At 35.9% G+C, this 18,183-nt stretch overlaps 1 protein-coding gene across 1 annotated transcript in view; it reads left to right on the forward strand.

Annotated features, from left to right (window-relative positions):
* Positions 1 to 18,183, forward strand: part of LOC126474712 (ankyrin-1-like) — a 221,432-nt gene that overhangs the window by 109,478 nt on the left and 93,771 nt on the right. Inside the window, exon 7 of the mRNA XM_050102189.1 lies at positions 14,488 to 14,649. Within this exon, the coding sequence (XP_049958146.1) occupies positions 14,488 to 14,649 (162 nt within the window). The remainder of the gene's footprint in view (positions 1 to 14,487; positions 14,650 to 18,183) is intronic.

Genomic DNA, 18,183 nt, shown 5'->3' on the forward strand with positions numbered 1-18,183 from the left:
AGTTTGTGGGGGGGGGGGGGGGGGGGGGGGGTGAGGGAGCCAATGATGTTTACCAAAATGAATTGTTGAGTGCCCTCGAAAAGAAATACTGAATACCAATAAGAGTAAAACAATGATCATAATTGGTATTCCGCATAGACACGGCCTCAGAAATGTTTCGTGTGTAAATAAAGAAATCATGAAAGCCAACAAACAGTTCGAGAACATATGCAAAATGTATGAAAACGCTCAATTTCTACATGTTAACTACCTACAGAGAGACAGTTTTACAAGACATGGGAAAGAGACTTCTCAGCTTTAAAATTTTAGAGACATTGATGACAACAGTAGAACCAAGATTACCATGCCAGCCACAAATAATAGTACAGCAACCACCACCAACTACAGCAGTGAAACCATCAAAAACTACAGCAACAAAAAACCACCATTAATATCAGAAACAAAACCACCATCACCAGGTGATTCAGCACAGCCCTCACCAGTGGCAGAAAAACCAGCATTGACTGAAGCAAGACAATCCTCATCAACAGCAACAGTAGGCATAGTCACAACATTAGCTGACAATCCACCATCAGTCATGGCAGATCCACTACCACCACCACCAACAACAACAGCAGCAGATGAATCAGCATCATCACTAATTCCAGTAACAAGACCAAATACTGACAGGATGAGCAAACAGAAAACAGTGCTTCCCTCCCATCTAAATGATTTTTTAGTGGTAGGCCGAAGGGGGAGGAAGATCTCAAGGTAAACAGACTCAGGCACAGATCAAACAATTTTAATGTCCTTCACTGGAATGTACAGTGTTTATCTAATAAGTTGGAAGTAGTGGAAGATATCTTAGAGACTTATCACTTAGATGTAGTCTGTCTCGTAGAACACTGGTTAAAGCATCATGAAATAGATCTATACTGCCCTGAGGGCTACACCCTAGCTGACAAATATTGTAGAACTAATAAAAATCAGGGATTAAATATGAACCAATAGCAAAAGTTAAAGCATTATCTCTAGAAATGTTATGTGAAATTGCAGCTGTTAGGTTAACAGATTTAAATTTAATAGTTATAGCTTTGTACTCAACTAAGACTGGAGGCAATTCAACAGATGATTTTGTTAACAAGTCAGTGTCTTTATGCGCGACAGTCTGTAAGTATAAGTGTAGGATACTAATCTGTGGATATTTAAATTTGAATTTTCAGTTGTCCACTATCTATAACTCATATGTAAATAATTTATTAAATTCTTTTGGTCTTTATATTACAACCACTGAAATAACAAGGCCACATTATAAAGGTACTGGTACCTGTATTGATAATATAGTTGTATCAAATGAGTTAACGCATCTCAAGTCAGAGTTAATTAAGACCTGGGTATCTGGTCATTGGCCACTACTTCTTAGAACAGATATAACAAGAAATTGTAACACTGACTCAGTGCACATGGCAGGAAATAAAGTATGTGTGGTCAGTTATGATAATCTAAATATGTTTAAGTCTCATATTGATAAAAGTAATTGGTTGCAGGTTTATCAAGAACATGCAATAGATAGAAAGGTAGAAGAACTCATATCTACTCTTTCTGTATATGCTAACATGTCCTTTCCCATTAAGTTACTAAATAATAAAAAGGCACTTAGAGTAAATAAGGTCAAGGATGAAAAGGCGTTGAAGATCAAGAGGGAGTGTGATCAATATTATGACTGGTATAGAAGTACAGATTCTCAAGTATTTAAAGACATGCTCACATTGAAAAAGAAAAGATTAAGACAGGCCTTAAAGAAAGCTAGGTGAAAAAAAATGAAGATATAATACTAACATCTGAAAACAAGACACGTGCAATGTGGAATATCATTAACAGTCAGTGCAACAGGAAAATGACTTCACAGGCTGAAAGCAGTAATCTGAATGCTGCACAGTTAAATACATTCTTCACTGAGAAGGTGTAAGAAACAATAAAGGTGATTGGCACTTCCAATATACCCACTGACCATAAATACTACCTGAGAAACACCACAAAGCCTGAAAGTACATTTAGCTTTAAACTGGTCAAGGTACAGGATGTTACTAATATACTGAGGTAAATGAAGAACAGTTTTAGTAATGACGTTTATGTTTTAAGTTCAGCCATGTTAAAGTGTGATTCAGTTCAACTGCCAGAATTGATAACACATGTAGTAAATACATGTATTTTGGAGGCTCAGTTCCCAAAGGCACTAAAGTTTGTTAAAGTCACTCCAATACACAAAATAGGCAGCCTCTCAAATTGTGATAATTTTAGGCCTGTTTCAATTGTGCTAATCTTGTCTAAAGTGAAAGAAGCTATATTAAATAATCAAATAATAAAATACTTTGAAGAAAACAAAATCTTCATTGATAGTCAATTTGGCTTCATATCAGGGTTAGGAACTGTTAAATCTTCCTTATCACTTTTACCACAGTGTGTGAAGCAACTAGAAAGCAAGCTAGTGGTTCAGAATAAACTCTTTGATTTATCAAAAGCTTTCGACACTGTGTCTCATGAAATCTTACTGAACAAACTGCAATTCTATGGCTTTACAGGAAGTGCTCTGGAATTGATAAAATCTTATCTAAGTAATAGAGTGCAGAAGGTGGTTTTTAATGGTGCAGAATCAGATTACTTACCTGTGGGCATGGGTGTCCCACAAGGTTCTGTACTTGGCCCAATTCTATATATTATTTATATAAATGACTTACCATGTAACATAGTTGGGCCGTCAACTAGGACTTACTTATTTGCAGATGACCTTGCAGTCTGTATAACTGCAGAAACAGCACAGAAGGTGAAATATGAAGCAGCCCAGTGCACTGTCAAAGTTGAAAATTGGTGTAAAGCTAATTCCCCTTGTGTCAAAAAGAAATTACAAGACCTGTATGTATCATGGAATAATAACACTGAACTTGAATAGAGCTCAAATGCTGTTAATTTCCTTGGAATCTCAATTGATTCAAAATTATCCTGGGGTAGCCATATAGAAAGAGTGAGAAGCAGCATTAGCAAAGGAATATTTGCTCTAAGGAAGCTGTGTCTTTGTCTAAATGTGCCAGTACTTAAAGTGGTTTATTTTGCTTTAATACACAGTCACATTTCCTATGGTACAATACTGTGGGGACATCAAAGCAAGGCAGCTAATGTCTTCAAACTACAAAAGAAGGCAATAAGACTGATATGTAGCTTGGCACCCAGAGCTCACTGTAGGCCAAGCTTTAAAAAATTACAGATTATGACCCTGCCGCCAATATTTATACTAAAGCGTGTAATGCATATTAAGGAAAACTATCCGAGTTATCAACAGTATGACATGCAACATGATTATAACACAAGAAACATGCAGGACCTAGTTTCTTTCCGATGTAACTATATATATATATATATATATATATATATATATATATATATATATATATATATATATATATATATATATAAAAACACAAAAGTGCTTCTTATACAAGTCCATAAAATTTTTTAACGCCATACCCCAACATATCAGGGATCTTCCAAATCAACAATTAAAAAAAAAAAAGTAAAAGAATTTCTTCTTGAGCTCAGCATTTATGAAACTGATGAATTTTTAAGGGAGGGAAAGAATATGGTATGACTACAGTTTGTGATCAGTTTTTATATGCTTCTATATATGAGTAAGTCTGTAATTGGCTAAATTTACTATGCAATATCAATTTGTACCAGAAGTTTCTCTGTTTTGTTTTTGTGTGAAGGTACCATAATTATTTGTGTAACATTTATATTGTGTAATATTTTTCTTGTTTCTGTAATTATTTGTGTAACATTTATACTATGTAATATTGACTTTTGTAATGCCTCAGATGATCTCTGAGGTATCTACAACAATAAAAATCAATCAATCAATACAACTCACGAAAGTATAGTAGCTAAACAAAATTTTATTTTGCACATGATGTCTACAGCATTTAATTTGATGTCAGTGTTGGAAACATGTATTGACTGAAGACTCAAATATACATCACACTAATTCAAGATGGGTGAAAGCTCAAACACGCATTAGCTTAAATAAAAACACATAAGAAATTGGCTGTTTCTTGTATTTATTACAACAACTTAATGTAAATTCATTGTTAAAATATTTCTGTTTTCAGGAATGCTTTTGTTGCTATTGCCAGTCTGAATTTTACATCATCCATACTTTGACTGTCATCTGTTCTTTTACTACTCAAATGGTAAAACTTGTATGCTACTTTTAGAGCCTCACTTTTTAATCTAATTCGGTTAACATCACTTAATTTTACTACACCTCATTTCCCTTGTTTTACTTCCATCAATTTTTGTTTTAATAACCTCTTTTGAAGTAACAGTATGTATCATTCAGCTGAACTTCCAAATCCATTACCATCTTTTACAGAATTACAGTGTCATTGGCAAACAGTGAAGTCTTAATTTCTTCCACTGAACCTTACTTCCCTTTCCAAATTCCTCTTTGTTTTCCTTTATTACTTGCTCAATTTACATCATGGATAGGCTACAACCTTGTCTCATGCAATTCTAAACTTCTGCTTCCATTTCATGCACTTAAACTCATAATTGCAGTCTGGTTTCTGTACAAGTTGGAAATAATCTTTTAATCCCTGTATTTTATCCCTGCCAGAATTTCAAAGTGTGTGCTACAGTCATCATTGTAAAAAGTTTTCTCTAAGTCAACAAATGGTATAAATGTAGTTTAAACTTTCTCCAATTCAGTCAGTCATCTAAGATAAGTCATATGGGGTAGTATAGCATTGCATGTTCCCACTTTTCCCTGACATCCAGACTGATCTCCCCTAGTCTTTCCATTTTCTGTAAATAATTTGTTTTAGTATTTTCCAACCATGACTTGTTAAACTGATGATTTGGTAATATTCACACCCATCAGAAAATTCCTTCTTTGAAATCGAGATGATTACATTGTTCTTGAAACCTGAAGGTACTTTGCATGTCTCATATACCTAGCATAGCAGGTGGAACTGTCTTGTCATGGCTGGCTCTCCCAGGTATCTCAATAATTATGAGAGAATGTCATATTTTCCTTAATTTTCTTGAATGAGGCATCTATCTATTTCAACTGACATTTGTATACCTCTCAACCTGTTTGAGTTTCTGAATTTTTATTTTTTACCTTTCATTAAAGGCATTACAAATCTCAGGTGTTATCCATGAATTTCCACCAGGCCTTGTCTTTTTGCCTGTTTGATACTTTGCCTCCTTCATTATTTCATCTCACACCTACAATCTTCTGTTGTACTCCTTTCTCCTTTTACAGTCAATCACTGGCTAATGTCATCTCTTGTTCCTTTATCCTTTCTGAACCCAAGCTGGTGTTCCCCAGAATTCCAATTTTCTTTTTGATTATCTTTACTGTGATTCTTAGGTAAAGGTACTAAAATGGTCATGGAGAGGTAGATGTTGGAGCCAAATTCTGGTGTCATAAATTGTGTTTACTACATTTCTACAATTTATTCAGTTTTAATCCGCAGTTCATATAACGAATGACGTACGGTCGGAATCCGTATCTGCTTCTGGAAATCTGGTTGCTAACGCATTTTCTTTGCTGTCATTATACTAAAAAATAATAGAATCCATTGTGAATCCCGGTGAAGTGTAGTTTGGTTTCCGAATAGGAGCAGTATAAAATCAGTCATAGTGGAGTTTAAAAATGTGGTGCTTACATTAGACAGGAATGAATGTGGCATACATATATTTTTAGAGCTATCACTGGCATTTGATACTGTTTACCATAAAAATCTACTAAAAATCAAGAACCATTAGGAAAAAGAGGAACAGTTAATGACTGGTTTTGACTATATCTGAAAAACAGGGTACAAAAAGTAAAAGTAGCACATGCCTCAAATAACATAGGAAGCCCTCAGATGAACATCTTAGGACCTATATTGATTTTGATACACATTGAGGACTGTGCAGACAATGTTAGACGTGGGGAAAAATTCCTATTGCTGATGACAATAACATTATAATCACAGGTAAAAGGCAAGAACTACCAGTAGAGAGAGCAAATTAATATTACTAAGCAACTATTCCACAATCTGGAACCCATATACAGTTTCAGGTTGCCTATGTAACAGCTCTCATGGGCAACACGAATTTGATTTTCAATATTTTGCATAATTATTGACTGAATTTAAATTTTAAAATGCCGTCATAATTTACTCACTAAGAAATATATTCTTATGATAAAAGTTCAACACAAAAAGAAAAGTATTACAGCTGGAAACTATGTGTTTGTCTTGTGTCAGTGTAACTGATGGTGCACAAATACTTGGATTTTATTCATCCAATATTTGAGGATGAGACCATTTAGCAACATCCGACATATATTACAGATGATTTTGAATCTTTACATAACTTTTTGTCCATTACACCTGCCACAAAATTATGAAAGGAAAAAAAAAATTATCACTTACATTTTCGCTGCTTATACAGTAAAACATTAGTAACAGACATGACATTTTAATTTTCTGCTTCTTTACTATCAAATCCATCTGCAACACAGGTTGCAAATGGAGTCATGCACACCACTGAATAAACCTGCAAAATCATATCATTTTATGACATGTAGTTTAGGAGATATCACGTCACAGTCATTCAAATGCATGAGAAACTAGCTTCTGCTTAAATGTTTGACAAGCAATTCTTTATTCATTCAGAAAATCTCTACAGACAGAGGGATATAATTTGTGTTTGAGCATGCACAATTGTATGTACATGCACATGCACACAAACACAAACACAAAAACACACACACACACACACGCACACACACACACACACACACACACACACACGTTACATACATTGACATGAAAACAAACAAGGTACAGTGACAGAAAAAAAAAAAAAAAAAGATTGCAACGCAAAGAAGGAGTTATGCAATACAAACCGAAGTTGGTGGGTATGTTTCTACATCTGAAACATGATATCTACTCAGATTTTGCACCAGTCACATAAGAGTGGGACTAGTAGCACCGCTATGAGGATGCAGCTCAGGTTTGCTCTAAATACATGCTACAATGGTTGGAGCATTAGTTATCTTTGAGATTGCATGTAACAAGTTAATTTTAATCTAGACTGCGTTTAAGGCGACAAAGACACCATTATTAACAACTCACTGTGTTTGAACAAGATTTTGTAATATGGCTACGAGAAGCTGGCAGTTCCTTCTGCGATGTACAGAAAGACAGGGCAGGAATGCAGGCATTGTGCATGACTGCTGGCAGTGGTGGTCATGGGAATGTGCAGTTACAAGAAGACTGATCTCCAGATGGCCGCATGGCACTACCGAGAGGGAAGACCACTGTATTCGGCATGTGGCTCTGGGACATTGTTTAGTATCTGCAGCAGCAATTTGAGCAGCAGTTGGTACGACAGTGACACAACAAACCTTTAAAAGTTGGCTACTTCAACAATAGCCCTGTAGTGTGCATTCCACTGATTCCAAACCACTGCCATTTGTGACTTTGGTAATGCCAAGCAAGACCTTTTGGAGGACCAAGTCGAGGTCTGTCATGTTTTCTGATGAGAGATGGCTCTGCCTTAGTGCCAGTGATGGCTATGTATTGGTTAGAAGGAGGCCACTTGAGGGCCTGTAACAAACCTGTCTGCTTGCTAGACACACTGGACTTATGGTCTGCAATTTCGTCTGGTTGTCCCACACACCCTGGCTGCAATTTTGTCTGTCAGTCTGGTGATTTGACTTGTGTTGCCATTCATGAAGAGCATTCCAGGGGGTGTTTTCCAGCAGGATAATGCTCATCCACATACTGCTGTTGTAACCAATATGCTCTACACAGTCTCGACATGTTGCTTTGGCTTGCTCAATCCCCAGATCTGTCTCCAATCAAACACATATGGAACATCAAACATTGTAAAATGCAGGATGGAGTCTAACAATATTATGAAAAGGAAAGTTACTACTCACCGTATAGTGGAGATGCTGAGTCTCTGGCAACTGAAGCCTTACTGCCCAGTGGCTTCACTTGCCAGAGTGCAGACATGTGCGTGTGATTGTTTTTTGGTGTTACAATTTTTTTTCCGTAAGTGTAGAACATTTAAATGTACTGTGATATTGAAATAAATTAATGCTATTAGTTCTTGCTTTAGGAGCAGTAGCAGTTTTTGCACATTCTTGCTTTAAGTCTGCTGTACTTCAAATGCTGTAAAAATTCTGTGACTAAATAGAAGAAATGATCAATTAAAAATGCCCTTAGGGATTTATAAAATGGTGAAGATGAGGAAATAACTTATATTTTATATGATAAACCATTCTAGAATTGTATAGCACTTTTTGTAGTGGAGGTTTTAAATGCTGATGTCCTTACTGATTGGATGTGTAGTTTGTATTTTTGTGTGCTATCATGTTTATGTATATTAAAGCTTTTATTTTTCTCTTTTAAATTCTTTGTGACATATTTACATGTTTTTAGAATAATTAAATACAGGGGAGTGGAAGGTTTAGTGTCTTTTGAAAGAGGGTCCTCCAGGAATCTGTTTGTCATGCATATGCATGGTGCACGCTTGCCTAGCCCTTTTTTTTGGGGGGGGGGGGGGGGGGGAGAGGTGTCAAGAAGATGACTGGGCTAGCGACTGCACTACCCCAGAATATAATCACATACTGTAGAATGCTATGGAACTGGGTAAAATATACAATTCAAACATTGTGGAAGCTTGCTTTGTGTGTAAGTAAACATAGGCTGTAGCATATTCCTTCAGTGTAGTGTTTGCTTTGTCAGGAATGTCTACTATTCAAAATTATGTTGCAGCAATATGCCTAAAAATTTTTGTTTCCATTGATGGTGTAGTTCTGCTGAAGGTTATTGTCACAGAGGTGCCGGAGGCCTCCACCTTTAAACAGAAGCACAGAAAAGTTGTTTTTATGTATTTATTATCAGTTTATTTGCATCAAACCAGTCATTTAGCTGGTCTGTGACTTTATAAATGTTTCCCTGTAGTTACCTTGGAGTTTTCCCTGCAAGAAGGATGCTAGTGTCATCTGTAGACAAGGTATTTATTTGTGATTCAGTGCTTAGATATCAGTCGTTTATGTACAGAAGGGACAGGATAGGCCCAAGAATGGATCATTGAGGGACTTCAGATTTATTTTTTTCCAGTATCTGAAAAATAAATTTTAATCTGTCATTTAGTTCGTGTGTTACTACTATTTTATGTTTCCGATTTATTAAGTATGAGGAGAACCATTTTAATGCAGTGCTTCTAATATTTTACATTTCAAGATTTCTCAACATTACTTAATGATTTGAGGCATCAAAGGCTTTGCTTAAATCTAAGAAAATACCAGCATCCTTTTTTTCCCATTGCTTCTAGAGCATTTTGTAAAAGATTATAGATGGTACTACTCATAGATTTATTTTTCCGGAAACCATGCTGGACATTAGTGAGAATTTTATTCTTGTCAAAGAATTTCATTAATCTAACAATGGAAACTCCATGTAGGATTGCCAACAATGTAGGAAAAGACAGATTACTACTTACCATGATGAAGAAACATCAAGTAGCAGACAGGCACACACACACACACACACACACACACACACACACACACACACACACACGAGACTGCCAATTCTAGCATCTCAGGCCAGGATGCTGGAGTTGACAGTTTTCTGTGCATGAGATGTGCTTGCTTATGTGGGTGAATGGTATGTGTCTCTCTTTTACTGATGAAACTTGTAGCTGAAAGCTTTATCTAGGTGTCTTTTAATTGTGCAAGTCTGCAACTTGCCGTGTCTGCTTTACAGTAAGTAGCAATCTGTCTTTTCCTACAGTGTTGAAACTCATCAATCTGTTACACTTGATTATTTTACTGATTTTGGCAAAACCTAATAATAAAAAGACTGGTCTATAGTTTTCTAAAGATGTTGTGTACCTTTTTATGAATAGGAATCACTCTGGCAATTTTAAGACAGATGGAAACACTCCTGTCAAAAACGATAAGTTAATTCTATCTGCAAGAGGTGTTGCAGTACTTATAATACATTTCTTTATGATGAAGTCTGAAAAGCTATCAGTTCTTCAGGACATTTATGAAGGTTCTTGCTACATGAATGATTTCACTTGGACTTGTTTCTTAGATACAGTTTGTGAAAAGCCAAGAATATCTGGAATACCATCATTCAAGAAGGCCATTTTTGGACAGATTTTCCTGTATGAATGATTTCATTTGGGTTTCTTTCTTAGAGCTAGATTATGTGGAGACAAGAATTTACTTAAATCTGGTGGCTGTTTAGGCTGCCTCTCTTATATTGATTATTAGATTTTTTTGTATTGTCATCTTAGTACTGCCTGAAGAGATTTGCAATCTGTTGAGTCAGTAACTCTCTTGTTGTCACAGTTCAGGGTGATAATTTCCCCTTTACTATTTCCTTCCTGCTTTATTATTTTACAGATTGCTTTGCTTTTATTTTCTGACTCTGATGTAAATTTACGAGCCATCATTTTTACCTGACATATGACTGTTGTACATATCTGAATATACTGCTAACCAGATAGGATATGCTGTGGGTTTCTCTGTAACTGAGCAATTTACATTTGTGTTGCCTGAGATTTTTATGCCTCTAGCTATCCATGTCTTTGCTTTTAGATTTGTGTTCCTTGTCACACATATTTTGAGAGGAAATGCTGTTTCAAAATAATAGTTAAAGATGTCAGAGAACTTTTCAAACTTTTTGTTGGTCTCAGGCATCGGAGAAACTTCTTCCCACCTTTCTCTTGATAATAAGTGATGAAATGTTTCTGTGCTCTATGCATTGAACCTTCTTGCTGTCACAGTTCTTTAGTGGTTTTGGCTGGGCAGTAGATAGCTTGAGAGGGTTGTCATTTGGGTTTCATTGTCACTGCAATTTGTATTTATGCATTTTGTAGTACAGGTTATGCGTACAGATACTTGCTCCAAAACTGTAGTAGTAACAGCAGTTTTTGTAATTCTTGTTGGGGGCTGTTTTTGTTTGTTTCAAAGTGAAGGTATCTGTCATGTTGAGCAATAGCTCTTTTCTCCTGCTTGTTCCAAGAAAATTCTTGGTTGTATGTATCTTATTTAGTAACGTTCCAAGTTTGTTGAGAAATGACTCAAAGTTTCCATTTGGAGAGTAACAGATTACTCACCAACTGTATCTGTACCACTGATTTCTGAGAGTGTTGCCTCAAAGTCTAGTTCTTTATTGAGGCACTCATTATACTACAGATAAAAGAGAAGTAACATAATACAACTGAAAATGCAGTAGACAGTTTTTATGAAGTACTTTTCTTTTTAATTTATCTCAATAAAATGAATAGCAGCAAGCAGTTTATTGTTGCTACAATGTAAAGATTGTGTTTCTATGATTTCCTTGTCTATTGTTAACAAGTACATTGATTAATCCACACTCCTGAAGGTTCTCCTTCTTGATGGGATTTAGTAGTCATCAATGACTTTTAATTAAAACATCAATACTTTCATTTTTGTGAGTTCTTCTACAGAAGTAACATGCAAGTTTGTAGCCTAGTGTTGAAAATTAAGCAGTCTGATCTGGATTTAACCAGTGTTCCAAGAGTCATAGAACACTGACAAAATGAAGTTCAGCATTAAGCAAAACCTCCATGTCTAAAATGCTGTTTGTGACTGAATGGATATTCTGGTTGTATATGGAAAGATACTTGTCACTGTATTTTACTTTTCTACTGGATTTTAAAATAATATCCAGATTTTCTTAGGGCATTTTTATTATCAGCTTTGTTTGGAGGGATTCTATGCATAAAAAGTTATCTACATCTACATACATATCCTGCAAGCCACTGTATGTTGCATGGCACAGAGTCTCCTGTACCACTTTGAGTTATTTTCTTTTCTGGTCTACACACAAATAGAGCAAGGGAAAAATGATTATCTGTATGTCTCTGTATGAGCCCTAATTTCTCGCATCATATCTTCATGGTCATTATGTGAAATTTATACTGGTGGCAGTAGAATTGTTCTGCAGTCAGCTTCAGATGCTGGTTGACCAAATTTTCTCAGTAGTATTCCTCCAAAAGAATGTCGACTTCCCCCCATGGATTCCCATTTGAGTTCCTGAAGCTCCTCTGTAATACTTGTATGTTGTTCAAACCTACTGGCAACAAATCTAGCAGCCTGGCTCTGAATTGCTTCATTGTCTTCATCTGATCCAGTCTGGTGAAAATGTCAAATAGACTAGCAGTACTCAAGAATAGGTTGAATTCCCATCCTATATGCAATTTCCTTTACAGATGAACCACACTTTGCCAGATTTCTCCTAATAAACCAAAGTTGACCATTTGCTTTCTCTACCACAATCTTGACATGCTTGTTCCACTTCTTATCATTTTGCAGGGTTTTGCCCAAATATTTAAATGATGTATCTGTGTCACACAGGGCAGTACTAGTGCTGTATCCAAACATTATGGGTTTGATTTTCCTACTCATCCACATTAACTTGGATTTTTCTACATTTAGAACTACTTGACATTCATCACACCAAAATAGAAACTATATTTAACTCACCTTGTATCCTCCTACAGTCACTCAACTTTGGCACCTACCCATATGCCACATCATCATCAGCACATGTCTGCCAGATCATGTATGTATGTAGAAAATAATAGTGGTCCTATCATATTTTCCCTGGGGCGATCCTGATGATACCCATGTCTATGATGAACATTCACTGTCAAGGACAACATACTGGGTTCTATTACTTAAGAAGTTGTCAAGCCATTCACATATGTGTGAACGGAACCTATTCCATTTGCTTATACATTAATTAAGTGTCTGCAATGAGGTGTCTTATCAAATGCTTAGAAGAAATTTAGAAATGTGAAATATGCTATATGCCTGTTACCATACATCCACATTTTGCAGTATATTATGTGAGAAAAGGGCAAGTTTAATTTCACATGAGCCATGCTTTCTAAAACTGTGCTAATTCATTGACAGAAGCTTTTTGGTCTTGAGCAAATTTATGATATTCAAACTCAAACTTACATTTTCAAGTTTCGGTCAGTGGTGAAAACACCATTTTGTCACTTGCTGTGCCTCTACTACCCAGTGTTATTTCCCTGAGTGTAAACAGTAGGTTTGTAAATTTCAATGAATGACTATCAGTGTTTAAAATAACTGGCAAATATTGCATAGAGCTGGTGCAGAGAAGACTGTGTGGTTTTTAGTTAGGCCTTTATCATATATTTGATAATATCATAAAAATGGAGGCCACAATGTTGGGATCATGGATTTACTTCAATCCTTGCATACATTTAGTAGGCAATTAAAACAACATAATGTGCAAGAAGTAAGGTGCACTACTCTGGCAATTGCAAGAGAAGTTCTATGTGTCTGTTATGTAACTAATGTATCTGCGAAGGGGGTTACAGTAAGAAGTAATTGTGGTCAATCAGGTAGTGTTCGCGTGTTGCAAGAGGATTGTGGAGGAGGCAATGGTTCGAATCCTGCTGATACTTATTTTTTATTATCTATATTCTTCTCATCAATGATCATATTATTTAATTTATGTGACATTTGCGGGGTAATATAATGAAAAAAACCAACACACATTTGCATGAAGTTGTAGTGAATTTCATATTTTATTTGACTATTTACTATTTTTAATTAAATTTTCATGGATGAGGGACAGGCTTGGAAAGCCCAAGTCCAACTACAGTACATAATTGTACAAATTATGCTATTCAGTAACATAGTAAGTCACAATATGCCAGACCACAAGACCAATGTACAATTACTCGACGGATGTACTCTTAACATCACACATTGTAGGATGGTATTTGTCAAGCAGACATGGAAAACATAAATTGAAATGTCATCTACTACACTGAATGAATGCAGTTTTCCTACATTTACAGGGAATGTTCAGAGTTTCTAGGAAAAAACCTGCCTTGTTGACGTTTTGAAAAATGTGTCTTTCTTCTGACAGTATAGATTAAAAATTAAGTTTGAGTGGGAGCTGAACCGTTGCCTCATACATGTTCATTTTATGTAATCAAATGCTAACCTCACAATCACCATGAACTCTAATGTCTGGTACCCACACACAGAAAACGTAAGCCACATAACAGACATGTAAAACTTCTCTTGCGATTTTCTCGGATTTGTCAGAGTAGTGCACCTTATTACTTAACATGTAAAACTTCTCTTGCGATTTTCTCCGATTTGTCAGAGTAGCGCACCTTATTACTTACATTATGTTGTTTTAATTTCCTACTAAAGATGTACAAAGTTTGAAGTAAATTTGTGATCCCTACATCGTAGCCTCCCCTTGTCAGTTTATTGCTGTGTCTTTAACTATTCGCACGGTATGTGTAGGCCTACTAATCTTTCAATAAGTAGGTCCAAACTGTATTTAAGGACTAAGAGTAAGTCATGCAGAATGTTAATTAATTAATTAATTAATTAAACATGTATAAACATGGTTTTAGGATGCACTGTTAATTGCGTGAAACAACATGGATACACTCCACTCCATGTTGCGGCACGAGCTGGACATGTCAACCTTACAAGATGGCTTTTGGTGCATGGTGCTGACCCTGAAAGCAAAACTGAGAGAGGGCACAGGCCTTTGGATTTTGCTAAATTGCAAGGTCAGTGTAATTTTTTTAATGATTATTTTCTTAAATTCTTTGAGCAAGTCCTAAGAACCCCCCCCCCCCCCCCCCCCTAGAAGAATTCAACCTGCAATAAAAGACTACAAAAATGAGTTAGACCTTTGCTTACATAAAAAGTTATTTATGGGTTGTGGCCACTCTAGATGATTACTCACACAGTGGAAAGAGTATAAGACAAATGCCACTCATGAAAAAATTCTAGTATTACAAAAAGGAATATGTATCATCATCTCTTATAAAGGCTGTATCATATAAATTAGTAATAATGTAATGTTTGTTTCATTTATTAAAACAATTTGCACATTTTCCATAATTTCTGTTATCTTTTTGCCTACATAACTACCTTCTGCCACAGTCACTATCGTAGTACATGGCCAAAAGCAAGAATGTGTTCAATGAACTTAATACTAGTCCATGATCACTAAGTATATTGAATATGATTCTTAGTGGCACCACATTAGAGTGTTTATTATTAACTCCCTTACCAATACTTCAAAGATTTAGTTCTAATGAATTAAGTTCCAGTTTTTTCGTGGGAAACAGCTCAATTTATAAAAGACAAAGAGACTGTTGGGAGTCCATTTTGGACCAAGTGACTTATGAGGTTACACACTCTGTTCAGGTCTATACTAGCATCAGTAAAATCAACATGCCCACCTCTTATATGGTGGTTTCACCTAATCTCAAAGATATGAGGCAACATGATGTCATCTTCATAGAAGACAATAATAGTCTTTCGTATGCTTAGTAACGGCTATGTTATGGCCGCAACAGAGCCATTATACAACTATTGACAAACTGACAGTAGTCGATATGATCCACCCTGATCTTAATGTGTGTAAAGGACCTGAAGCGTTCAGATGCTTCTTTCTTGAGGAGTTCTGGATCTTTGGTCTCTCTCAGAAATTCAAATTTTTCCTTGGATTTTGTAGAAGGTCTACAAAAAACTTCTGTGGTACCAATGTAAACCATAGGTGCTTGCAGAGAGTATTGGTTTATAAATCAGTGATGTCACTTAATTTGGAATAAAGTGTATAAATAAAGAAGCAATTTAAAATTATGTAAGTATAAAATTAAGTAAAACTAACAATGGGGATGTGACTCTTCAGTTTCTCTCATTACTGATTGATAATGAGACAGTAATTAATGTGTGTAAATCTGGATCTTGATGTCTGTCAGTGAATCCAATTTACAAGTATATTTACATCTATATTCCTCATGCCATCTTACATAGTGTGGCAGAGGGTATTTTATGGATCACTATCATTTCCCCACCTTCCTTCTTCCATTCACAAATGGTGTATGCAGAGAACAACTGCCAATAAGCCACTGCATGAACTCTAATTTTTCTGATTTTCTCATTATGATCATTTTATGGCATATAAAGTGGTGAAAGTAATATGCTGCCAAACTCTTTTTCAAATGCACATCCATGGAATTTCAAAAGGAAACCTCTCTGTGATACACAATGCCTCTCTTCTTGTGTATACCACAGGAGTTTGTTGAGCACCTCCATGAAGTCTCACACTTATTAAATGGTCACATGATGAAACATTTCAACCTTATAAGGGTTCTGTACTGATGAGCTATTCTCAATAACTGGTCTTATAAGTGTTTTATAAGCCACTTCTTTCATGAAGGAATTATGTTTCCTTAATGTTCTTCCAGTAGATACAGCATAGCATCTGCTTTTCTAAAAATTAGTTTTATGTGGTCACACTTCAAGGGGTTTCTCCTAGGAATCTTACAGATGTTACTGTTTCCAGTGGTTCATTGGCAATAGTATAATAAAACAGCAATGGGTCTTTTAGCATATATATGCACAAATTGTTACATTTATTTAAGCTCAGGGTCAACAGCCAGTCCTTGCACCAATCATCAATTCTGTGCAGATCTTCTGGTGTTCCACCCTCTTCCAGATAGCAGAATTGTCTGTGAACATCATGATGAAACTATTGAACTACCCACAAGACCATTTATATACATTATAAACAGTAATGGCCCTTTGATATTCCCTTGTGGTACTCTCTGATATTACATTTACATTTATTTTTGTTACCCCAATAAAAACAATGTGCTGCATTCTGTTTGCTAGGAAATTGGTTATGTGGGAATGTGGAGGTTTAAGCTCAACTGGCATTAGCTCTTCAGTTTCTTCCAATGCTAACTGGTAATGAGAAGTTAATCCATGAGTGTACTACAGGACTTTGATGTCTGCCAGTGCATGTGAAATGATAACATGGTCATTAGCCGAACTATAGTACTTGTTTATTCATTCATTGATGACTACTAAATCCCATCAAGAAGGAGAAAATTCAGGAGTGTGGATTAATCAATGTACTTGTTAACAATAGACAAGGTAATCATAGAAACATAATCTTTACATTGTAGCAACAATAAACTGCTCACTGCTATTCATTTTATTGAGATAAATTAAAAAGAAAAGTACTTCATAAAATTCAGTTGTATTATGTTACTTCTCTTTTATCTGTAGTATAATGGACAGAAAAAAAAGAAAATATCTACTTGCCAAGTGGCAGCAGGGGAACACACATACAAAAGGATTTAACTTTTACAAGCTTTTGGAGCCTGTGGCTCCTTCTTCTGGCGGAAGAGTTGAAGGGGAAGATAGAGGGGTGAAGGAAAAGGACTGGAGAGGTTTAGGGAAACGGGTACAATTTACAAAATCAACCCAGATCCCTGGGTCACGTGAGACTTACCGGATGAGATGAGAAGGAACCCTGGTTGTTGGAGACTGCACCGGTGGCATTTGGAAACCTGTGACCTTAAAGGTGGAAGACAGGGTAATATTCAAGACAGAGATTACTACTAAAACATTGTGCACAAGTTAATAACAATGAAAAGGTAAGTGCATTGTATGTAACAGAGGTGGATGGGGGGCTGGTGAAAAATTGACAGGTCAGAAAATGAAAGATGTAAAAAAACTAAAATGGAATGAAGAAAGGAGTAGTTACTGTGAATAAATGCTGATATGGAAAGAATTAACGTCAATTGAGGTCAGGTGGGTGGCGAAAACCAAGGACATGCTGTAATGCTAGTTCCAAACTGTGGAGTTCTGAGAAACATGTCTGGGGAAAGAATCCAGATGGCACATGTGGTGAAACATGCACTGAGGTCATGCCTGTCATGTTGTATGAGGGTGGCCCCATACGTACCCAACCCAATAAAGAAAACACAAAAATTTTGGAAAAAATGTATTTATTTTTCAACATAATTTCCCTTCAGCTCTATACACTTTTCCCAGCGTTGTTCAATAAGTTCGATACCATTTTTATAATGAGAACTGTCTAACTCCTCAAAATAGCGATAAACTGCTGACGTCACATCTTCATTTGTTGAAGATCTTCGACCATTGAGCAATTTTTTTCAAGTTTGGGAACAGAAAATAATCCGAGGGGGCTAAATCTGGCAAATAGGATGCATAGCAGTTCAAACTTTTTAATTCATTAATTTTGGCCATTGCAATAATGGCCTTGTGAGCTGGTCCAT

This window comes from Schistocerca serialis, chromosome 4, assembly GCF_023864345.2.
Source record: "Schistocerca serialis cubense isolate TAMUIC-IGC-003099 chromosome 4, iqSchSeri2.2, whole genome shotgun sequence".
NCBI lineage: Eukaryota > Metazoa > Arthropoda > Insecta > Orthoptera > Acrididae > Schistocerca > Schistocerca serialis.